This window comes from Micropterus dolomieu, linkage group LG19 (genome assembly GCF_021292245.1).
Source record: "Micropterus dolomieu isolate WLL.071019.BEF.003 ecotype Adirondacks linkage group LG19, ASM2129224v1, whole genome shotgun sequence".
NCBI classification, from domain to species: Eukaryota; Metazoa; Chordata; class Actinopteri; order Centrarchiformes; family Centrarchidae; genus Micropterus; species Micropterus dolomieu.
In genome coordinates, this window is record NC_060168.1 from 27,839,237 (window position 1) to 27,865,629 (window position 26,393).

Here is a 26,393-nt window from a genome sequence, read left to right on the forward strand (position 1 = left end):
CAGAATTAATGACATTATCTTTTCCTGTTTAAAAAAAAATTTATTAAACAAGAAAGATTAGCTACTGTCATTAATTCAGCCTTTTGAAAGTAATATATATATATATATGAGTAAATATATATAAGTTTAAAAGAAACCGTCGAAACTGCCTTGTGACGTTCACAATGACGTTGTAACCCACAGTAAAATGACGTTGCACGGGGCGACGCGGCGGCAGCAGCCAAAGTAAAGATGGCGGACTTGTCGGGGACCGAGCTGTCAGAGGAGAAAGAAACAGAAACAGAGCTAAAGAAAAGACAGAAACGACCGTGGGAGGATTTGCACAAGTCGGGTAAAATCGGCCTCACCCCAGAACTGCCAGAAACGTTGGGATTTTACGACATAAGTGCAGTCAGGAGGGAGCAACGGGAGCACCCAGCAGGTAAACGTCGGGTCCCCACTACTGACGTTACTAACGTTACAGCTAATACACGTTAGACTGCTTAACTTAAATGTGTTGTTTTAGTTTGCTGACTGTGTACGTTCGCAGTGGAGTGACATTATTAATATAATATTTTAAAGATAACAGTCATTTTCCAAATATCTAAGTAAGTTGGACGAACGTAAACGCTGAGTCGAGATCTGTCATCGCTGGTTGTTCAGCTTTACAGTCAGTGCTAGCTTGATTAACTAGCTAGCTAATAATAAACTGTCTCATTAAACCTGCTTGTAAAACGACTCTGTGACTGAAACAATAGAGTAATATTTTAAAACCACTTCTGGATCTTCTCACTCAAGGTATAACGTTAGCTGCTGTATTAATGTCTAAAGTTTGTAGTGGCTGCATAAACAGCGTCTGTAACGTTAGCCTCACAAAGATAGACAGTTCAGTGAGCAGAAAATATAAACACATTAACATTCTTGTTACAGTATCTAATCTTGATAGTTATGATAAGTAAAAATGTCAACCATGCTGGTTCCAACTTCTCCAGTGTAAGGAATAGGAAGATTATCTTTTTCATGAAGGTAAACTGAATATTTTTTGTCTTGATTAAACGAGATAAAAAATATGCCACCTTGGGCATTTTCACAATTTTCTAACATTTTATGGACAAAATGGATAATAGATTAAACGATGATTAGCAGATAACGAAAATTATAATTAGTTGTAGCCTCACTTGTCAATATGTGGTCGATCCTTTGGTCTTTCTTATGTAGTTAACGTCTGCTTGCTACATTTACTGTAAGGTAATGTAATATTTATTGTACACTGAATTCATCTTTGTCTTTACTTTATGAAGCATGACATGTTTGATGGGTTCTCACAGGTTGAATTCAAGTGGAAAAAATTTCAAGATAAGTATGTGGGCATTAGGATGAAGTCAAACTGAGACAACAAAACCAAACCTGTATTTTTTTTTTTGCATATTTTAAACCTAGTTCATAACAAGAGATATCACCCTATTTGAATAGTTTCAAATATATATATTCAGTCAGTTTTTCAATTTCAATTGTTCTTCCAATATGTAAAACGTTTTTCTTGATGTAAAGATGCAGTCTTTTACAAGGCAGCTCCTTCTCACCTTCTCAAATTTCTTGTCTCCTATAATACAAAACTGAATATCTTTTGAGTTTTGGACAAAACATAGCTTTAATTTATATAAACAGCCATAAAAAAAACTACAAACCTGCAAAACCTACTGTATATTACAAAGAACATGCATGCAGACAAATTCATGGTGCATTGAATCAAACTGGGAGTTAAGAATATTGTTAAACCCCCAGTTTTCCCCATTCAGAGAAGTTTCCTTCTCTTTCACTTTGCAGTGCGACACTCAAAAGGTTGGCACTCTCATTGTGTTGATAGCTGTGATTGTAACTGTCGCAGACAATGGACTTGGTGGGAACACTGGTGCTCTAATGTTGTTCCAGATCCGTCGTTGACGCGCTTCATTGCTGCAGAGCTCACCAGAGGCTACTTCCTGGAACACAATGAGGCAAAGTACACCGAGCGCAGAGAGAGAGTTTACACATGCATGCGTATTCCCAAGGAGCTGGAGAAGGTACTATATAATAAAAGTCCTGAACTCAATTGCCCTCTTTCTCCATTTATCTTCATCTGTCTGCTGTCTTTCCCAGAAGTACACAGAAGGCAAAGTCATGTTTATAGCACACAGCCAGTCCATAACTGTTTCAAACTAAGTCAGTGCTAAACCTGATCGTCCCACTACATGTTTTACAATAATGCTGAGCTGTTTATTGACAAATTTATCAACTCCAGGCTTTGTAATCGATTAATTGTTTTGGTCATTTATCAAGTATAAAATACCAAAGATTTGTTGGGTAGAGCTTCACAAATGAAGATAAAACCAGCTTGCTTTCTCCATTTAATATCATTATAAATAGAACTTTTTTTATTAGTGGTTGGTCAGATTAAGTTTGGCTGATTGCACTTTAACAATTTTGCACTAATAAGTGATGTATGTAAAATAGTATTATATAAAAACTTTTTTTTGCCATGTGCCTCACTGACATCTGCATATTTTTGTATTTCTTCCCACAAGCCACCAGGTGGCAATGTTGAAACATAAAATGTGGATCTATCTGAACTGTGCACTGCCTCTTTCTCGGGAATATCACATACTGTACTTCACAGTGATAACTGGTAATAACAAATATATCCTTGTACTGAAAAACACAAGTTACAGCCTGTTAAAAAGACTGACCCAAGTTATAAAATTATAGTTTTATGTATCACACAATTATGCCATTGGAGGAATCCTCTATGTTTGCATGTAATATTGAGATCTTTGTTTATTGTGTTTGGTGTTGAATAGACTCTCTACAGGAATACATCCAAGCAAGAGAGCTCAGACTAATATAGTTCTTACTGGCTTGGTTTTTCCTTGGGGGCAAAAGAGAAATGTGTGTAAACATAAAAAGACCTCAATGATTTTACTATGTAGAGCAGACTAACCAACTTCACCCACACCTGACAAGGCCCCAAGAAAAGTTACACAGAATCCACCAATGAGAGACAAACCCTCCCACTAGCTTCACAAAACGTACCTCAGTGACTTCATGTTGTAGGAGTCAGAAGACGTCAGCTGGCATAAATACACTTCTCGTAATATGTTACTTTTAAAATGACATGGCGATGGCTATTCAAATGTGGGACACTGTAAAGGTATGTGTCTGTTGCATCATTGGATTTAGAGCTAGTCTTTTTTTGTGTGTCATGTTTTAATCAGAAAATAAGAGTTTTTCAGCTAGAAATAATTATTTGGATGTGAAGAAACTGTTGTGAATCCCTCCAGCTGATGCTCTTGCATTTCTTCATATTATTTTATTTTGTTGTACTTGTCCTTGTTTGACACACAGAAATACTTATTTATCTTTCAAGATGATTAGTAAATGGGTCTGTAGGCTAAACAGTCTTTCCCACTGATGATCATTGTTTTACTTAATGCATATTGTTCACGCTGACAATTGTTGACTTGGAGGTGTTACCATGTGACTTTTCCAGCTGATGACCTTTGGCTTCTTCCTATGTGTGGACGCCTTCCTGTACGTCTTCACCCTTCTGCCCCTTAGGGTGCTGCTGGCCATCCTCCGCCTTCTCACCCTGCCATGCTGTGGCTTCAGGTCAGAGCCTAAACACACACTCTCCTACCTATAAACATAAAAAAATAAAACCATATAAATATACCTGCATACCAAAAGAAACGCATAGATTTTCAAGATTTTTTTGTCAGATTATTGGAACAAAAGAATTTTATTTATTTCAACATTTTGAAAAAATGCGTGAGAATGGTAAAGTTGAGGTCACATCAAAATTTTTCACGTTTTTTGCCTCGTGCAGCGTACAGTGCCAACCTGTACTGTCTGACCTGTAACGTGGCGAGAATGACCAACTTGAGAAAGCGTTTGGGAGTATTTACCTGTGAATAGAATATGTTTGAAATGACACAAGCATAGAGAAGTGAATGTGTCAGTGGCATTAATTATAGAGACATACACACAAATAAATGCATACATATAACTCAAAAAGTTGTGACAAATAGTTCTGCTTGGTAGATGAGCATGGTTGATTTTAAAGTAATGCAGTATTTACCATCTTCCTATTTGGTTTCTTGCTTTTAAACAGACTTTTATTTTCAACGAGAAGTCACTAACTAAGCCGTGCACAAAAACTTGCCAGAAATGTTTGCATTGTTTCTCTCTATACCTACTGTATAGCAGCAGAGACAGTTACAGACATCACTAAATAGATTTGAAGATGAAAAGTTTATACTATATGATATGGTGTTATGGATGTGGTGGTGAAGAGAATTTTCTTACACGTGGTCCAAAATCTTTCATAGGTATGAAACTGGTTTAAGACTTGGTGACTGTTTGTGTATTTCCCTATAAGAGCTATAGTTTTGAACATAACAGCTGTTTTCCTTCTTCAACTTGGAGAAAATATAGGCCTTCAAAAGATTCTGCTAAAGGTTTCTTATTCACTTATTGCACCAGGTTTGTCTAATTAATGGTCTCCCTTTTACCAGGATTATGTCTACATGAAAGCCCTGTTTATATTATACTATCTACTATTACACAGGTCTGGAAATGAATTTAACCGTTTTTTCCTAGGTCTTGATAAGGTTGTGATTTGTACAAAAGAGGGGGAAAAAACACTCAATGTAGCTTTTATCCAACTGGCAGTTCACATGTTGTGAGTTGTCTTCTGCTGTTTAGATATGTTTTCATTAACAGCTGTTTGAGGCAATAAAAGGTATGGAACATTGAAACTGAAAAGCAGTGCAGTAAACCTGCAGCTACAAGGCACACAGTATGTACCTGAACCTCCCTGATGGACACTGCCTGCCCTCCTGCCCACCCCCCACGCCTGATTCTCCCCTTGCCTTCCTTCCCCCTGCAGGGCACACACATGCCCCTACTGCAGAAGAAGCAGGTACGCTCCCTAAAACCTATCATGGCTTCATAAATCTGATGACTGTCCTAAACTGGCCTCCACATGCATTCACCAGTTTATCTTCATCTCCATTATGTCTGTTAATATACAGCTCGGCACCTCACGTCATGTTCTCCAAACCACAGCAGCCATGTTGGTTCCTCATAAGTCTGGGGATTTTCTTTTATCTTTAATTTTTAAAAACTCATCCAGGGAAGGTTTGCTGAGAGTGCATGCTCATTCTCATCACCATGTTGCTTGTCAGTGATACAGCTGCACATGCTTAAACTGCCTACTGTACAGCTCCTCTGGAACAGTTTGGGGCTTATTTGTCTTGTTTAAGGGTATCTGTCGGCAGTTGTTGTTGAGGAAGGTAACAAAACTAGTTCACCTTCCCTGCACAGAAACCCCAAGTTGCTCCACAGAAGCAGAACAGCTTCTTTTTGGTCACAGGTTTGCTTCTCTAACACAGTTTAGTATAAGAATCAGGCTTTCTCTTCTTTTTCTGGTGCAGTCTTACTGCATACTGTCAAGCTAATGCAGTATGATTGGCACTTAGTGATGGCTGCTAAGAATGCAGTACATAGCTGACTGTACTCAAACATACATAATATTCACTTGTGTTTTGGAGATAATGCTTGTAGAAGAGAGACAGTGAAGACTGCTTTGTACAGGTTACACTAGCAGCCGGCTGCAGCAGCCAAGTGTTTCGCACATGTTGGGGATTAGATACATTGGCACCTTTAACCACCTGAATACCAAAAGCTACTGTTAACCAACGCATACTTTTAAGAGAAGTGAAATATTGTTGATAAGAGATTAGTTCATTATTCGATTAGATGATTTTACCAGCAATAGTTTAGATTTTTTAGGCCATTTATCAAGGAGAATGTCAAATATTCACTGGTTCCAAGATTTTCTGCTCCTCTGTTATGTTGTAAATGAAATATTTTGCCCTAGTATCTTTTATATCTGATTTTACTCTTTTTTTTTTTTTTTTTTTTTTTTTTTGTTTGTTTGTTTTTTCATGATTTCTTGTTCAGTATTTGTTCTGCAGCAGTTTAAATACTCAAAATTTATTTTCTGTTGCAATCTTTCCTGGTTTACCTCACTCCTTTATCCTCTGCTACAGTACACTCTATCCTAGTACACTAAACATTTATCTATTGTAAATTATTGCACATTGAGCGGAAAAAACACAATTCAGAAATAGATGATCTGTGGGAACCTATCAAGCTTATGTTGTTATTTTTGACTATTTTACTATTTGACCATTGGATGGTGCCACAGCATCAAGAAAATAAACCACGAGTAATCTTTAATATCATATGGACAACTTCCTGATAATAGATAGGAACCCATTTTTGTGCCATCATATTTATATCATATTTATAGATATAAGATAAGAGTTAATGGCTTTTATATAATTTCATCTGTGTTTCCAGGAAATTGTTAATAAGCTGTACAACGCATGCCCTTTTTCCCCCTCTCTGTAGAGATTTTAACTATTGATTAGGAGGCTCCTAATCAATAGTTAATCAATAGTTCTCTACACCTTCCAGCCGTGCACTATTTCCATCTTAATATTTTTTTCTCTCCCATGTTTTAAAAAAGTGTGAGGAGTAATCCTGTTGTTGTTGTGATGCAAGATTAATCGACTGCCGCTGAATTTAATTAAGGTCATGATGGCTGTTAGAGTAGTTTGAGTAGTATTAGTCTTTGTTGTTTATAGTGATTTAGTGGAAAACTGAAGTGGTACATGTAGGACAGTTGACCTTGGGCAAGAGAGGTGGCTGTTCAGCTGAGGAGCAATGATACTTAAGTCTTTGTGGCAATGTGGTCAAATAAAAAAACAACAGCAAAACACTGTAATTTGGCTGTATTGTGTTTGAAAACAATAATGTTTGTGGAAATTGAAGTTGAGCTTTATGGTCAGTAAGGGTAAGCATTACATATTTCTCTGGCTGTAGTTAGTGGTGTTTGCAGACATCTAGACCAGTCACACAGCTGACATGTAAAATATGCAGGGCTTCTTAAAGTTAAGCTCTCTCTCTCTGGCTCTTCCCAGTTATCCCTGTTATAGTAAATACTGAATAACCGGCCCTATGGATTTGTCAGCCCTCCACGCTCCCAATCTGCCATTGCCAACCGTTGCTATTCATTATGAAAGATGCACATGTTTGAAACCCAACGTTACCCATTAAAAGACGTTTGTTGCTGTTTTCGCAGTATGTGAAAGCTTAGCATGTGTGTTTTCTTACATTTATTTTGTTCACCCAACACCATTTCAAACATTTCTGTCCAAAATGCTGCACCCCTTTTGGTAACAAAAATATAAATATTTCCATAAAGATGGATGCTCATATGAGTTTTTGTTGGCGTACCATTGTCTATTTGGTAGATAAGGACAACACAGATTTAATCTTAGAAGAGCAGAAGCACAGAACATAAACAGAAAAATATTGAAAGGAGATAAATTTTATGAATGAGATAACATTTAGTATAAAGGAGATACTGACTTTAATATTTCACATTGTGATATTTGTGTTATCACTACTTGTTGCCATTTCCTTTATGCGGGATATCTCATTTTGAACAGAAATGAATTATCTATCCCTAGGTGTTGTCCTATTGTGTCCTTGAATGGTATGAAAAGCAGAGATCTCTCAGCCTCTATAACTAGTCAGTAATGTCATCTGGTATTGTAATGAATCAGGGGTCTGCTCCCTCTTCGCTCTATACCAGTAGATCTCTGTATCAATTATGCAAATGTTTGTTAATGCTGTAGTGTCATGGTCATACTTTTATGTGCTGAAAATGTATGTTCATCAGCATCCACATACATTATGTGTGGTTACAAACCTTTAATTGTTCACTGAGACAATATAATTAGGTTTATTGTTTGTGCATGTTAGGCATATACAAAACTACATATACTGCACTATCTCAGCATGCAAGTATGTGTTAAAATATGTGAGAATGTTCTGATAGGTTGGTTAAATGTGTTTCTATTTTCAATACAGATGTTTAAATTAATCTTTCTGTGTGTGTGTGGTCAGCGGGTCTCGACTGCTGCAGCCAGCACAGGTATGTGACATGCTGAAGGGCCTGATCCTGGTGCTGTGCTTCTCCATGATGCATTACGTCGATTATTCCATGATGTACCACCTGATCAGAGGACAGTCTGTCATCAAACTATACCTCATCTACAACATGTTGGAGGTAACTCATATTTTATACACTCACATGTGACATTTGATTCTAAAATAACTGTATTCTAAAACATGCAGGATTCAAACCTTTATGTACATTCATCGTTTTTTATGATTCTGTGTATGTCCAGTTTTTTGCATACAGCGTGTATATAGTTCTGGCAGTGAATACACACACAGTGGCCACTGGTACATTTATTTTGTCATCGAGCAATGAAACTACAAAATTAAATGGAAATAGAAAAACTTCTGTGATCACTTGCTTACAGTGTAGTGAGCCAGATAGGTTTAATGCATTGCTCCAGATCTTTTCCACATGACTAGAATGTCGAAGTTTTGTCCTTTAGTTACAGAATGATCAGTACTGTATCAATGGTAAGGCTGCAAAATGGGGGGGAAAGGGTTTCCAAAACCTAGGAATTACCCAGAATTTCTAGGAAACTCTTGATGTGATGTTTGCAATGGAAATTATAATGATTTACTGTGTTTCTGACACAAAAGTTCCAGAACCAGTTACAGGTGCAATACATGTCAGACTCATGTGGCTGGAATCCACGTTTATTGGACATTATGTGATTTTTGTTGTTATGAAGAGTGGTTTATCTTAGTTGACAGTCAGTTGTTAATTGTATTATATGGAAATGAAAGGGTAGGATCTTATCTCAGAAGAGAACAAAACAAGATGGCATAATTGTTCTGCTGGAAACTAAAACAACTATGAAAAAACAAAATAATATGATGCATTCATGTAGGTAAGCTCAAGGAAGAGCAGGAAATTAATCAAACCTCTGGTTGAATTACATTAATTAAGTTATGATCGTATCTGTCATTCCTCTGCAAGGTGGCTGACCGCCTTTTCTCGTCCTTTGGTCAAGACACCCTGGATGCTCTCTACTGGACAGCCACAGAACCCAAAGAACGGAAAAGAGATAATATAGGAGTCATTCCTCACTTCGTCATGGCCGTCTTTTATGTCTGTATCCTTCTTGTTCAGAGCCACAAAAATATGGATGTCACAAGTCTTGACAAGCTGATTTGAATTTTGATGATGAGTGATTATCATTGGGTGTCTCTTTACTGTTTCTAACTTCCCAGTGTTACGTTTGACAGATCACATACAGTTAGTCCCATATTATATTAGTCCCTATTTCGTGGTGAGATTCTTGAGCTCTGTGTGACCACTGAAAAAGATAAAGTGCTGCATGACTTGGCTGAAAGATACCAAAATGAAAATTGTTTCTCCAACAACACAGGGAAATGAGAACTTAAAAGCAAAAAAATGTACCGGTATACATTTTCCTTAGGGCTGAACAAAAATACCTGAACCAGCTGAGTTCAGTGCATTATTGTGTATTTGTCTATTGTTTTCTTGAGCTTACAATATGTTCTTCCCTCATGCGTTCCATCTTTGATTGAACTTTATATTACTATTATACTTAGGTTTAAATTACTTTTACTGTACTTTCTGAGCATTTCATATTACAGCGTGACCTTTAGTGAATGAGCAGAGCAGAAGCTCTTGATCTAGGATATGTAGAAAGAGCCCATGACTGTTGATGGTCACAGCTAAGTTGTTTTCAGGCATTGATTTCAGTAGAAGGTGGCCTGTCTACCTATTAAGATGTGTTACTTGTAGTTACGTTTTGAATGAAAGGGTAGTTGGTGCTAAAATGCTTTTTAAATCTGTTGTTTTCCTGAGCAGCTGTTTGTCAGTCCTCCATGCCATCCTCATCATGGTCCAAGCTTCCACCCTCAACGTCGCCTTCAACTCGCACAACAAGTCCCTGCTCACCATCATGATGTCCAACAACGTCAGTGCACACATACACATACAGATATGCATGTTTATGCAAACCAAGATATTATAGTATACAACAATCTGCCTGATGTGATTGTTTAAGCAGCTACACTCTTCCACTAACAAAATATATGCACACTTGCTCACAAACTGCATTTTACTTAAATAATTTGTATGCAGATGTGTCCCAGAAATATTTAACTTGGCATGCTGATGATGAAACGTTACTTTTGCAGCTGCAACATAATAGTTTGTGTTGTATTTTCTGGAGCTTAAATACTGCTTACTGCATTTCTTTCTTTGTTCTTCTCACAAATACAGTTTGTGGAGATCAAAGGAAGTGTGTTCAAGAAATTTGGAAAGAACAACTTATTCCAAATGTCCAACAGCGGTAAGATATTCACTGCAGTAATCACACATGTTATACATAATTTGAATTAATAAAAACAACAGGGAACTAAAAACATACTTGTATACTCTAATTTAATTAGCTTCTTATGTGATGTCAGTCTGCATAGAATTTATTTACTCTCAAAAAATGTAATACTTCATCTACTATAAGGCTGTCTCACAGTCTACCAAATCTGCAATAATCATTTGCCTCATGCTTCCTGCTCTTTACTGCTACAGCTAGAAAAGGGAAAATTGTGTATAATCGATTAAGTAATTTTTCAGTCTGATGTCAGACTGAAGTTATTGTGACAACGCTTAAACATGAGTAATAGATGTGTATACGTTTTATACTTTGAGCCTTTTGCTGATTCACTTATCAGGTGAATCTTCCAATAATGGTTTAGTTCCATAGTTGGTCAACATTACACACATCCAGTAGTAGCAGCGCTCTGGTAGTAGGCCAACAATTTTTGCTGACCTGATACTGTTTCTTGTTTCAAAAAGCTACTTTTAAGTGAGTCATGTAGATGAAACATACTTTTGACATTTTCTGTTGGATGTTTTTTTACTTACAATTGACATCTATCATTCAACATGACTGATTGATTTTTAGTAAAATGTTAAGCATCAAACTGGAATGGAAAAACATTCAAAACAAGCAACAACTTAAGTAAAATTACATATGACCCTTTTATGAATCGGTCCATTAGGATTGGGCCGATATAGGATGCCATCGTCCATCCCGATGTTTCAATGTAGACATCGTCCAACCCTAATGTCCATGTGGCTTTGATAGTCCGAATACAGATGTATATTAAATACATTGTGCATTTCCCTTTTGATTCCCTTAGTCACTCTTATTGTGTTCTGTTGACAGCTGAAGACAATAAGCCTTTATCAGCTGCCATTTTACTCCCACTGTTCACTCACATCTTGGTAGATTTCCTGTTTATCAAGCTGTGCATGGTCCTTATTAGTATGGTATTATCAGCATAGGGCTGGGTAATAAAACAGTAATGATAATTATCGCAGTAAAGGTTTCCTCAATAACAATATAATGAATGTTCAATAAATGTTTAATTTAATTCATTTGATGATTTATTTTGATGAGGACTACTTGATTTTACTCATGCATATTTGTTGATTAAAGATTTTATCATAATTGTTTTGAATGTTCTACCTCAAATTTGTTTAGTTAATCCACTGTTTGGCATCAAGTGTTTGTCTTGTTCTGACCATACAGTTTATTTTAAAACCAAAGTTAACCGCCTGGTTTCTTCAACTTTCACTCAGGAACAAAAACCTGCCTTTAAACTTGAAAGAAATAATGATTTGACATTTTTCGTGATAAAAATTGATATCGACTGACATGGAATTTTTTATTGTGCTAACATTTTTTGCCCATAGTGCCCAGCCCAATATCAGCGCAGACAATGCCGTGCTGATCATTTAAAGTACTGTCCTTAAATTATAATAGATGGATGTCTATAGCATGCAGTGCTGTTATAAGACCAAAAGCCACTTCGACATGCTGCTATAATGAACAGTGATTTATTTCAGACTTTTCACATAGCACCTCCGCTCAGCAAAACTGACAGATCTGACTCATTTAAAACCGTCTTTCACACCTTTAACACCGCCTCCTTAAACGCGCGCGAAACTGCAGTATGAGGATACCAAGTGTGGGAGAAAGCAACTTTCCCACTGTTATATCTTAAATGTTGATGCTTCTTAATCAACTTTTAAGAGATTGCAATCACAAATGTGTTTATTTTATTCTTCAGATATCAAGGAAAGGTTCACCAGCTACGTTCTCCTGCTCATCGTTTGTCTCAGGAACATGGAGCAGTTCGCATGGAACCCAGGTAATTATCTGTTTTTCCTCAAACTGCAAACAAAATGCAAACAGATGTCGTGCTTCCCCAGGTTAGTTCACCATAGTTTGTCTACTTCAAAAGCTGAATTTTTGAAAACGGTCACTGCTTGTCATGAAAAAATTCAGAAAAGTCTGCTGAGCAGCTCCTTTCCTGCTGATTTGGTCGACCCCAATGCAACACTTTGGGGATGTTTCTCTCCTACCAACCTCAGTGAATGCAACAGAGTAGAGTGAGGGATGACAGCTGGGTGTTTCTGTACGCCAGCCCTCTGAAACCAATCAGCGCCTTCTGACAGTCTCAAAGCCAGTCACACAGTGGATGACAGACGTGGCATGTCAGCTGAAAATGTAACACTGATGTGCTAATACTAGCAGAGCTACAGCTTTCTGTTGTTAAAGAAGTATACAAATCACACATCCCCAGTAATTTACTTATCTTTTTCTGTTGGATACTTTCAAAATTTAGCAGTCTCTTGCTTGTTCTCCAACGTTGCCTACCCCAACTTTAAGTGTCGCCACACTTGAATCCTGGATCAGAAAATCTCAGAAGTGGGCAGTGAACACAATCGCATTAACTACAACTGAGGATCGAAGATATTTTAACTCCAGCTGTTGCTCTAGTGGAGCTTCTATAACAAAAGTAAACTGGTTGTACCTGGAACCTGGTATGTTGTGGGCTGAATGTAGACAATATCCAGGGAAGGATTGCTGAGTATGTGCACTCTTCCCAGCATAACGTTCCCAGCATAAATTAGGTAAAAATACATTATAAAGGTAATATTTAACACAGTTTGTTGTGCCCTTTTCTCCCTCAGACCACCTGTGGGTGTTGTTTCCTGATGTCGTTATGGTCATCACCTCTGAAGTTGTTGTTGACATCATTAAACATGCTTTCATCACTAAATTCAACGACATCACAGCAGATGTAAGGACCAAACTTGATATTCATTATTCACACAGTACATTTATAATACTTTGCTCACGTACATTGTCTTTCCCAGGTGTACAGTGAATACAGAGCAAGTTTGGCCTTCGATCTTGTCAGCAGTCGACAAAAAAATGTAAGCAACTTACAGCATCTTTTTTCACATCACCATCATTATACTTACATAAACAGCACTGAGCCTACGCAGCTAATTAATGCAGTTTTGTCAAGTGCTGTAATCTGTGCTTGTCCGTCACTGTGTAGGCTTGTACAGACTACAGTGACTCAGTGGCCCGGAGGATGGGCTTCATTCCTCTGCCTTTGGCTGTTCTGGTAAGAGAGGCTCCACTCTTGCACTGTTGCTATTCAGTCACTAAATACCACAATCTTATTGCTAATATTTATGTGCCAATGACTAATTAGTAATTGGCAAACAAATATTAGCAAGAATTTCCCACAAACTTCTACTCAATGCTACAAGCTGAGGATAGCTGCCTGCTGGTTCTCGTCATTGTTTAAATTAATTAGAATGTCCCTTTTTTTTCTGCTTTTTAATGTTTCAACAGCTTATTCGAGTGGTAATGAGTTCGGTGAAGGTGCAGGGAGCTCTTTCATACACTTGTGTGTTCCTATTTTATCTTGGGTAAGTCTATCAAAGTTATTCTGTTATACTGATAAAATATTACTAATGTTATTTAGGGATGCACTGAATGTTCGGCCACCAAAATTAATCGGCCGAAAATAGCAAAAAATAAGTCAAAAGACCAAAGAAATTTTACCGAACAATTACATTGACATGTCGGCAGTGTGGAAGCATTTTAAAGTGTCTGGACTTGATGGACTTGATAAACTTAGTGCGAGGATACACATGTGACAACGTCCGGTTTTCAAAATAAGGTGTCTACAGGTTCACAGAAAGTATAAAACATATTACATGTGTACATTAAAAATAAATGGACACATGTAATTTACTTTACTGGATCCTCTCGGGCCTTGGACCCACCACCATAGTCTCTCCAAATCCTGTGGGAAACACTGAGTAAAAAGCACATTTTGACTATTTAATTTATGCAATGGTGAAAAAATGGCAAAAATGTGAGTGTACTTGTTCGGTATTCACTAAATTCTTTCATTTTATTCGGCTTTGGCCAAGAATTTTCATGTTGGTGCATTGCTGATGTTATTACATGATTTTATGGTAGATTGTTCTGTCCATCATCCAACATTTAGGAGATTTTAAGCCTTGCATTGCTGTACTTGTAATGTACATGACCGTTTAATTTTACGTATACTGAATATATTTTAATCTGACTGTAAAAATGGAGCTCAAAAGGAGATTTAAAGGCTGAAACTGATTCTGGTTGTCTAAGTTGTTCACGCACATTACTCTGGTTATACGATATGTTGTTATTCCTTCCCTCTCCTTATTGAAATACAGACTTTAAACATTGAAATTATAGTCAAAGTCTTTATTTCCAAATTTTTTTATCGTAACACTGTGTGTTCATTTAGTCATAAATTGTGTGTTTTGTTTTGTTTAATGATAGTGCTTCAAATATGACATTCACACAAACATGCTCCCATGTGTTGTATACAGACATGCTTGCACAGTCTCTTGAATGCACGCTAACACATGCAGGCACTGTCATAAACACACAGTCAGATTCAGAGACACACACAGTTACATAAGCATTAACACTGTGCCCTCACGTTATCCCTGTGTTGAGCTGCTGATTGCCCAGCTCAGTCTCATTTGCCAGATCCCATTGGGTTCGTACCATTGAAGAATTTCCCTCAGGGTGAAGACTACAGTGTTGTCATCTCTAGTGCCATCTCTGGCCTTCTCCACCCCCTGATCTAAAAATAGCTCTGGCTTGAACAGACCGCTGTGCCTTGGCAAACATTCAGCCATGCTGAGTCTCAGTTCGAAACACCCTGTCACAGCGAGCACTGGTCCACAGACCCAAATGTGTCTGTCTCTTTCTCATCAGTGTCAGAGGCTGGGCCTTATAGCAAAGCCCAGAAACACAGAAGGATGGTGCACATCAACATCCCGGTGTCCGTGGTAGAATGTGAACAGTGCCGATCGAAACCAGATGGTAGAAGAGATTCATTATAGCTGTGGCCAAACTCAAGACAGCGCTGTGATAACTCTGCTACATCTCAGCATTGAATAACAGCAAGAAAGATCAAAACAGCTGTTTAGTTATGGCAAATTTTATTTTTTCTAAATCTGCAGTTCATATTTGTGTTGATCCCTCCACCAAATTGGCAAAAAGTTCATATAATAAAGCAGATATTTGATTGCATTAAAAGCAATAGCAGATGTTCAAATGTGAAATGTTTTAACATTGTCTATATGCCAATATTCTGTGATTATTGATTTCACAAATTAAAACTACAATCGACAAATAAGACATATATAAGTGTTCAGCCAGACATCAGAGCTGGGAATACTTTATCAAGCTTGATTGTTTTATTTGTTTTTATTATTAAGGCAGCACATTTTTTATTCAGTTTTAACAAACTCTTCTTCCAGTCAGAAATGCACCTCTCTAATAGCCGCCTTCTCCCTCTTTAGGCTGGTTTCACTTAAAGTGTTGAACAGTATTGTGCTGCTGGGGAAGTCGTGTGTTTATGTCAAGAGGGCCAACATGGAGGACAAACTGTTTGAGAAGCCTTTCGCCACTCCATCCTCCTCCAGGAAAAGCTCCAGCAAAGCTGATCAGGCCAAATGTCCCACGCCTTCAGGTAAACAACAAACATCTTTTTTTCCAGAACTGATAAGCTGGTAAAAGTCATGAATATAATTTTTTAAAATGCTGTGTGTTTATACACAGATTAAATTTCTATAAATTTAAGGCAAACATGGAAATGTTGTGTTGCATGTACATGTTGTAGAATTGCTTGCCAACAAAAGTTGAATGCTTTCAGACAAAAAACACTTCTTGTACACAGTTATTAGTATTAGAGGTAGTAAAAAGATCTTGAGTTTTTGCTACTTTTAATTACATAAAAAGCATGTGTCACATAACATTGGCTTGAAATATTTCGTTGATGTAACACTTGGAAAGTTGCATCCTATTTTGGAAATATGTAAAGTGTCATGACCTAAGAGAGCAGTCTGGTGGTTCTCAGGAATAGAGATGTAGTAAATGAGATGTCCTGGGATTTAATCTTGGTTATGACTAATATGCGTGTTGCTCACAGCCTCCTACTCGATTGCTGATCTCTCCTGTCTCTCTGCACTTTGACATACTGTATCTAAAAAAACAGTAAAGTCTTAGAATTATCTTTAAAAACAAATGCACCAAGGAGACCAATCACTATTGTTGTTTATAACTTACACTAAGGTGGATAATAGTTGTTTACATACAATTTATGTTTCCAAATGCTGTGTTTGTCCACTGCATGCAGGACAGTTCACCCCACCTTAGAGAATAATCATGTTTACATTAACATTTTCAGGCATTTAGCTTACTCTTTGATTTACATTTTAGGCATTTAGCTGACACTTTAATTTACATTTTAGGCATTTAGCTGACACTTGTATCCAGACACATTTGTCAGCAGGTAGGAGCTTTGTGTCCAGCTTCAGGCAGCTGAAGGAAACATCCACTGTGTGGTGATGCAGAAATGAAAGCTGTGACCTTTTTGTGGTTGATAAATCTTCCTGTATAACTCTGGGTGGTTTGTTTTCAGAACATTTATAGTTTAAATCAAATCGGATGATCCTATAATCATTATGGTGAATATTGTGGATTTACCAAGAAACTGCTCAACAAAGCAACCCCTATAAGAGTGCAGTATAATGTCATGAAGTCTTGCATATATATGTCTGCAATTAACGAGTACTCTTTATCATTGATTAATTTGCCCCATATAATTGTTTATATAAAGGATGTTGTCTGTTAACTGCCGGAAAATGCATATTTCAGATTGACGTATTGTAATTGCTTGTTTTGTCCAAATAGTACTCAAAAACCCCAAACACATTCAGTTTACAGTCATATTAGACAAAGAAAAGCAAATTGTCACATTTTAGGCGCTAAACCTTTTTCATTAATCTTCTAGGCTTGAGTATCGTTTAAAATTGTACGATACCAGTACAGATACCAATAGAGTACTTCATTCAGTACGTTCTTCAAAATACCACCTGTTGAAGACATAGTAGTTGATTGGTTGTTTTTTTTTTATTGTTGTTATGGACAACCAAGGTTATCTATTTTTTTTTTTTTTTTTTTTTTTTTCTTGTTTCAAATAACTGTTACATAAAAGTTTTGGGAAATTGTATCATATCCTCCTCATACTAATTAGGTCATCCTAACAGGTAGTATTATATGGGAGAAGACTGGTTTGTGGATTTTTTTATAGGCCTATTTGAATGAGATAGGAGGAGTGAAATAGTTTAGTGACCAAATAAGTTTTGGGAAACGAATTTGAGGTAATTTTTTGATACGTGTGTTGAAAGTAAACAACGTAAAATTATTTTGTTAACTTTCGATCAATTAACTGAATTGAAAGATCTCTGCGAGTGCTTTTTGCTTTATTGGCGAATCGCAAACCTCCTCAAAAAACGACAGTCCCAATTATAAAAGGAGTAAGGAGTCTGTTTAAACAAGTCACTAAACTACACTTCAGACTCTAATGTAGCAAACAGAGGAAAAGAGAGTCTGCACACCCAGCTGATCACAGTGACTACATCTGAAGCAGCAGCAGCTGCAGCAGGAGGCTCCGTGAGTAAAAACAGCTGATCTCTGCTGTGCCACAAAAGCGTTTAGTTGATATGATGGAACACAATGATCAATCTGTGACAAGTGATGTAAATAGCAAATAAAAATGTACAGAGAAGTGTGAAATGATACCAGGAGATGAAACCAACGGAAAGCCAAGCTTGTGGTGATAAACTTGCAACAGTGATGAACATGCCTAAGACCGCAGCCAAACGTGAAGGGACTGTTGCACACATGGACTTGGCGTGTGCAGGCCTTTTTTTAATACAGTTTATGGTGCAGGCACATAAGGGGAAAAAAGCCCTGCTCTTCTCTTTCTTTGGTGTGCTGCATGCATGTTTGGCTGCACTCGTCTAGTCCATGCATGAACAGCCCCTCACCTTCAGCTGCGGTCTCAGGCGTGATCATCACTGTTGCAAATTTATCACCACAAGCTTGGCTTTCTGTTGTTTTCATGTTCTGGTATCATTTAACCTGACTCCTGTACTGTATTACTCCTGCTATACATTTTTATTTGCTATTCAAACCGCTTGTCACCGGTCGATCACTGACCGTTTTATCAGTTCAACTCATTTGTGGCGCAACAGCAATCAGCTGATTTTGCTCAGTGAGCCTCTGGCTGCAGCTGCTGATATCAGATGTAGTTGATGTGATCGGGTGGATGTGCAGCCTTTCTTTTCTTCTGCTTGCTTCTTTAGACTTTTTAGTGTAGTTTAGTGACTTGTTTAAGCCGACTCTTTACTCGTTTTCTACTTCTGTCATCTTTTTTAAGGATTGTGACTCACCACTAAAGGAAAAAGCACTTGCAGAGATCTTTCAATTCATTTTATTGATTGAAAGTTAATAAAATAATTCCCTGTTGTCCCACAACTCATTTGGTCACTATTTCACTCCTCCTCTCTCATTCAAATACAAACAAACTCCCAAGCTGTAGTCTTTCCCCATATGATACTACCCGTGAGGATGACCTAATTAGGATGAGGAGCGATCGGATACAATTTCCCAATATTTTTATGTAACAGTCATTTGAAAAAAAGACAATAGATCACTTTACTAATAATAAGCTACCAATCAACTACTATGGCTTCAACAGGCATTTTACACAAGGTATTGAATGAAGTACTTTATCGGTATTCATATTACTTTAAGGGTACTGGTTTTGGTACTGGTGTTGTAAAATTTTAAACAATAATCAAACCAATATATGACAGACATGAAAACAAACAACAAAACACATGTTAGAATATTTACATATGAATGTCCTTATTAACATTCATGTAAATATCCAGCTTTTAAATGGGTCCTGTACCCAAGCTGCACATACGCATGCACACAATCAGATTTGGAGGTGGCGATATCTCCCTGTCATCTGCAGCCAAATCCCTGCAGATCTTTACTCCCATTTGCCACAGACCCCGTCTGCTGCACTGAGCCAGGAGCTTTAAAATGACAAAGATCCTGATGGTGAATCATTTCATATCAAACATCAAACACAGTACTTGTGTTTCACACAAAGCTGGTTTCTCAGAATGCAGCCACTACAAGGCTGGAGGCGCCACGATCCAACATATATTAAATAATAATTATTTTGAGGGTGTGTGGCTTTTATGTTAGTCTCCTGCTTCCCACACATTTAGCTTCTGGGATTTGAAACAGCGACCTCACACCCCATGCTCACTTTTCTAACATTAAACCACTTTGGTGTGTGCTTGGAGCTTTACCTGCCACTCCAGTGTATTTACTGCACAATGTGTTCATCTTTATCTTTACAATGATCTGTGTTCACATAACATTAGATATGCCATCTGTCTATACTGCATGTTTTTGTCCAGAGGGCAGAAATGGGTATAATGAGCAGTTTTACATCAGCCATTTCAAACCCCATATGGTGGTTAACTTTTATCAAAGCTCACATATCTTCCAGAGAAGAAGTCTGTGTTTATGCAGTATGTGACTCACGTAACATTTCTTCTAAATATTTTGTAATGTTCACCCTTAGGACTTTACAACACCATTTATTTACACATGTCAACAATAAACCACAGACAACTAACTAACTAATATATATAAAAGCCAACCTCAGAATAAAAAACAACTTAAACTATATACAAACCTGCATAAACAAGGTAAAATCACAACATTGGTATATTATTACCTTATCAAATTGATATGATAAGTTTGTTAGTGAAAAGTTGCCTATTTACACTTCCAATGTCTTTTTAGCTCCATTTAGATCTCCACTCCTGAGAAAAATATCTGGCTCTTCAGCTGACTCTTGCTCCACTACACTAACTTGGTCTGCCTGCTGTTGGGTGTTGGGAAGATAGTGTACAGTGGGTTTATCAGGGCTTTAGCCTGAAAGCGTTGAGACTGAACCAAAACAGTGAAGTTGCATAAGTGAAACCAATGAGGTGTCGAGAACAATGCTGAGTGTCGGGCACGACAGCTGCTTCGTTTATACCGAGTAGTGTTTCATAGCGGAGACAAACGATGCAGGTCCTGGGACACTTTGTGTCAACCCAACAACTTATCTTGCGTTCCAGATTGTTTTGCTTTCTTTTGGCTACTCTGCTCTGGCAACTTCTATTTGTACACAATCGTTAACATGGTGAAGCAAAAGAGGAATGATGTTGTTGGTGTTGTCACGTGGAACAATGATCTGTAAAAGTCCTGATTTTGATCAGTCCACTGTAGACAAACAAACAAATGGAGAAAGTTCAGCACTGTTGCTACTCTCCCTAAGAGTGGCCATCATGCAAAGATGACTGCTAGAGCATGCTCAATGTGGTTAAGAAGAATCCTAGAGTGTCAGCTGAAGACTTAATCTCTGGAACATGCTCACATCTCTGTTGACAACTCTATGATACATCAAACACTAAACAAGAGTGGAGTTCATGGGAGAACACCAAAGAGGAGGCCACTGCTGTCCAAAAAAAACATTGCTGCACGTCTGAAGTTTCCAAAAGGGCACCTGGATGTTCCACAGCACTAATGGCTAAATATTCTGTGGACAGATGAAACAAAGGTTGAGTTGTTTGGAAGGAACACAAAACACGTGTGGAAGAAAAAGGAACAGCACACCAACATCAAAACCTCATCCCAACAGTGAAGTATGGTGTAGGGGAAATCTTGGTTAAGATCTTCTTTGCTGCCTCGGGGCCTGGAAGGGTTGCTATATCATGGATGGAAAAATGACCAAAGTTTATCAAGAAATGTTGCAGGAGAATGTAAGGCCATCTGTCCGGCAATTGAAGCTCAACAGAAGATGACACAGGACAACAAACCAAAGCCCAGAAGTAAACAACAGAATGGCTTCAGCAAAAGAAAATATGCCTTCTGGAGTGGCCCAGAGTCTTGACCTCAACCCAATTGAAATGCTGTGGCATGACCTCAAGACAGCGACATCCCAAGAATATTGCTGAACTGTAACAGTTTTGCAAAGAGGAATGGTCCAAAATTCCTCCTGAATGTTGTTCAGGTCTGATCTGCAACTACAGGAAATGTCTGGTTGAGGTTATTGTTAAGAAAGGAGGGGCAACCAGTTATTAAATCCAAGGATTCACATACTTTTTCCACCCTGCACTGTGAATGTTTACACGGAGCGTGTCTCTCGACCAAATCACAACATGTAAGAATTCTAGTTAAAATGAAGCAAATAAGGAAATAATGAAGAAAGTGAGAGATTTGTGCACTATTTATCTACTATTTAACTATCAACAGGCATGACTTATTATAAATTCCTTTCTGTTTCACTACTGTATTATTCAGGCAGAATCGAAGATAACACCAAAATCCAACGTTTTCTAATATACACTTGGCCTACAATGTCTGTTTTCATGGCCTTTTATCATTTGAAATTCTTTTTAATACATTACTCAAACACACTCTCTTTATGCTCAGTGGGTTGCAGTAGTTCTGTACAGTAAAGGGTCTGTTCAGCTCTGTCTACAGTAAGAATTAAGTTTGTTGTATCCAGATAGCCCGGGGCTGTGGACAGCCTTGTTAAAATCCAATGCTGCGCCGCTCAGTTCTCTGTAATATGATGAATTATTCTGTTTGGTTCATTTTCCTAATGCAATACACACTCTGTGTGCTCAAAGTTAGGCTTTGCGTTTTTTTTCTCTTAACATAACGCAGTGGACTCGTGAACCGAACCAACTGTGCTTCTTCATGTTCTATGGCAGCTTTCATTTCTGGCTTCATTTCATTATTCTCCGTTTGCTGCTTTGAAACTGAGTAGTCAGGTGGGTGTACATCGGCTGACTTGTGGACCCGGCAGGTTGAATCACTACTTGTCACTCAAGCCAGAACACCTTCGCTTCTTCTGTTACAGGCCGAGAACTGCTGCTCGATAGTACATCACACCCTCCAGTACTGCATCTTCTTTCTCAAAATTCTCTAAAAAATCTCTTCTTTCTCACCCTCTCCTTTTTCCTTTTTCTGTTTCTGTTCTGTGCTTCTGTGTGTCACATGATCATTTAGGAGTCACCGTCCCTCGGTAATGAAAAACTGCGTGTCTTATGACTATATAGTAAGAGGAGATTACATCTAGTTTAGTGCTGAAACGACGAGCCAGTGAATTAATCAAAAAATATTCCACACTTTTATTCGGTTATTCAATCATCATTAGTTGCAACCCTAATATAGTTTAAAACTTAATTTATAGTTGCAGCCCAAACTTTATGACAGCACCAACAAAACAAATGTGAACATGTGCATGCAGAGATCTAAAGTAGTATTAGGGCACAGCCATGTCCACTATATCTTCCCCTTAATACTGTATTGTGTTATGTTTTATAAATTGCTTTTAAATAGATCTGTTAAATGTGTTAAGGGAATATTTTGACAGACTGGAACAAAGAGGAGGCTAGCCTAGCTTAGCATAAGGAGTTCTAAACCACACCTACCTGCACCTCTGCACGTTGTGCCTTGTTTGTTTAATCTGTATATGAACAGAAGTGTAAAAATAAAAAGTTGAGGTTTTAGGAGCGATACGTGCAGGAACAATTTCGTGAGACCAGCAGACATCCCCAGTCACTTCTTGGAGTCTCCATATAAGCATATTTCGCAAAATGTCAAAATATTCCTCTAATTAATGTAATTTCACGCTTAGAAACTTAATTATGTCTATTAAATCTTATGTTGTCTACACAGGAGGCATTTCAGCCGTGTTTTTAGTCATCCGTCTCGTGTGTCTGTCAGAACAGATTCTCGTCTATTTTAATCAGTTCAGCTGTCAACACAGCTCAAGTCACGGACACGTTTTACTCATGCTTTACGTGCGTAAATGCGACCTGAAGTTGTGTACACGTGTAACTACAGAGATTGTGCGTTGGGCTCTGAGTACTGACAAAAGGCAGTTGACCTACACTCAGTACTGTGTATTAAAGTGTCCTGTGTAGACACCGACAGAGAACTGAAGCTGCTGCTGCTCTACGAACATGTTGTGCGGACATTGTGTTAAGAGTCTATTTGCTACACTGACCAGTATATGAGCTGAGCAACCTAAAACTGTTATTTGTCATTAAATAAAAAGTTTTGCCCACAATTCTTTACAGGTGAATCCAAGGTGGAGCAGATCCCTGCCACACCCGGCAGCCCACCATCAGCTTCTTCTTCTTCCTCTGTGACCACCCAGCCAACTCCCAGGACTGACTTGTTTCCTCCCCCGCCCACTGATGCCTCTCCTGCTGCTCCAGCTAGCCATCCTCCAACTCCACCACCTGAACCTGAACAGCCTGCACCTTCACTCTCCAAAGAAGAGGAGGGTGAGGAACAAGGAGCCTCTGAACTTAAGCACAGGACTCCCAAAAAAGACCTGCTGGAGATCGACCGTTTCACAATCTGTGGTAACCGCATCGACTGACCAGCAGAGGCTGATGTAGCGATTAACCACTCAGGAAAGACGGAGAGCAAGGGGCACTTCAGCCTGGCTCTCCTGGCCAACTGCAGCAGAAAGCTGAGTATTTATTAAAGTCAGTGGCAACACAGTGAGTTATTGTGAACATTGACACTGTCAGCTGATGAAGCTGTTGTTGAAGCCTGAAGTTTAACCAAGAAAACTTCAGCTGGCTGATTAACAGCGGGAGAGAGAAAGTGTGCGGCAGCCTAGTCTGAACTGTCGTGTGTGTGTGTGTGTGTGTGAGAGAGAGACAGTGAGACAGTGTTAGGATGGTTCAGTATTTGGTTTGAGTGTGCAGGTGTGACAGTGTGTGAAACAGCGTATGTGTGAGCGTGAAAGCACACAAGCACTTCCTGTCTGAGCAGCACTAAGACCAGAAGTTCGCTCAGCAGCCAGAAAACAGACAAACTTCCAAACTCTTACATTACAGGGAACACCTGAATCATTTGTCTTCGCTTTTAAGTGTTTCCTTTTTTCCTCAAGAAAACCCAGCCTGGAGGTCATGAGAGGTGTCTTAAGATAAATCTGGTGCGTGACAAGGTGATTTAACAAACCAGGAACGCAGAAAAAAAACAAAGATATATTTATTTAGACTTTTCTCTAATGTTAACCAGTTTTGTTTTCATGAATTACTGCATAATTTGACTTATTATAGTCTCAGATATACTTAAATGAAACAAAAGGTTTGTCTAAATTTGTCACAGACTGTACACATGTACACACTGGCTTATTTAAGGGGGTCACAAGCCAAAAGGGTAGGGAAACAGCACTCAGCAGTCACATACACTGAGAATTTTTAGACTATGCATTGCTGCTTGCTTTATTAACTGCTCATTTCAGAAGTCAATACCTCAGTGAGACTACGGTAGTAAGAATTTTGAAGTCAAGCACCATTTTACTTTCCATTTGATGGAGTTATAAACATGATTAAGAACACTGAGTTTTAATCAGAGTCTTGAGTAGAGCCTTTCTTTTACACAGCCAACAGATAAAGTAATTTGCAGCCCACACTGCGCCTTCAGCAACTAAAGAACCTTTTATTAAAGGACTCAGTCAGCGCACAATGTTAACAGGAGCTGCCAGTCAAATTCTGCCTACATTAAATCTGCTGCTTCTACCAGCCGCTTACGCAGCCAAACGTATTTCAGAGGTCCAATTAAAACTATGTAAGAAAAATACTGAAAAATACTAATAGATGCTGAAGATAATCTTAACATTCTTCATGCTTAGGGTTGTTTTTCAAATTGCTTTAAATACAGTATGTTAGGAAACAAAACCTTATCTGAAAATCATCATTTATGATCTCTAAAATGCAGATAATTGTTTCTGTCCAAGGAATAATATTACATCACATATCCTTCACCAAGCAACCTGAGTCGTTTTATTATAAAAATTGAGAATGTTTGCACTGATGGACCGTGTGTCTTAAATATGACGTAACGTATGTGTCCCATTCGACTCTCGAGTAATGTCCTAATGTTTACATCTTAGAGAATAGAAGCAATATTTCCACAACAAAACGCCTTTCTTGCATGTGGTTTTTTACATTTTGGTGACTGACATTGTAAAATTGTTTGCTATGATTTCAACTTTTATTTTATTGCAATGAATAAAATCTATAAATACAATATATAATAGACCAATTATATCTTCAAGTGTTCATTTTTCAGCCATTTATGTAACTGAGTGTAAGCAAAATATATTATTCCTAACATTATATGAGAAGTTTACAATTCAATGTCAGTCCATAAAGTAACAGCAGCCATGTCAAATATTTCATTTCTCTCCATGTAGCACTTTATGGTTCCTGACTTCTTGCTGTTTTGTGAAGCAAGACTGGTAGTTTTATCAGAAATATATAGACAAATATGTTACTTGACTGGTACAAGATATAATTATTAGGTTTGGAAATTACCATCAAATCAAACTAAATGCTGGTATGTTTTAATATTATCTTTGACAGAAATCACTTCACCTTTAGTTAGATTTCCTCTTTCTGCTGCACTCTTCCCAATGCTTCATCTTCATTTTGGAATTTAAAGTTTTTTTTTTCTGCCCTGTTAATGACACAGTTTAACATATGACATAATATATTTAAAATTGCTTTAGCAGAAGCTGTCATAATGTGGAGGGGAGCCTCATATTTTATTAACAGAAGGAAGATGCGTATATACATGTAAACACATATCAACATTTATTTGATTCTGTTTTGGAGAAAAAAGGTTCTTTATAATGATGTTCATTACCGTTGTAATAAGGAAGATAGTTCTATTTTTGGAGCTGACAGCTGTGATATGTTTTTGTGCATGAAATCTGATTCTCCTCGTCTTTCATGTGGTTTTGTCAAATGTCTCATCTCCACTGGCCTGAGCTCAGTCTTGTTGTGGTCTGACTGGAGGGGTTGATTTCCTCTCCAGTCATCAGAGGAGATCAACCACAACTGCAGCCAGCTGGGCTCAACCTGAGCTTATGGAGATGAGACAAAAGTGTTCTCATGCAAGCTGCGATGGGCCAGTACACTGCCTGCTTTGTTTAATCTGTTTCATTCTTTATTTAATTCCTACCTCGATATTTTATGAAAATGCCCCCTTTTGGATTAATAAAAGTTGTTTTCTTAA

At 37.9% G+C, this 26,393-nt stretch overlaps 1 protein-coding gene across 1 annotated transcript; it reads left to right on the top strand.

The window, feature by feature from the left end:
* Positions 1–198: 198 nt before the first annotated feature.
* Positions 199–26,393, top strand: tapt1a (transmembrane anterior posterior transformation 1a). The gene is made up of 14 exons (XM_046030832.1): positions 199–421; positions 1,912–2,042; positions 3,506–3,624; positions 7,996–8,158; positions 8,990–9,125; positions 9,862–9,959; positions 10,268–10,337; positions 12,124–12,204; positions 13,031–13,140; positions 13,217–13,276; positions 13,405–13,473; positions 13,707–13,783; positions 15,722–15,891; positions 23,432–26,393. The coding sequence occupies exons 1-14, from the start codon at positions 232–234 to the stop codon at positions 23,737–23,739; spliced, it is 1,782 nt and encodes a 593-aa protein (XP_045886788.1). The 5' UTR covers positions 199–231; the 3' UTR covers positions 23,740–26,393.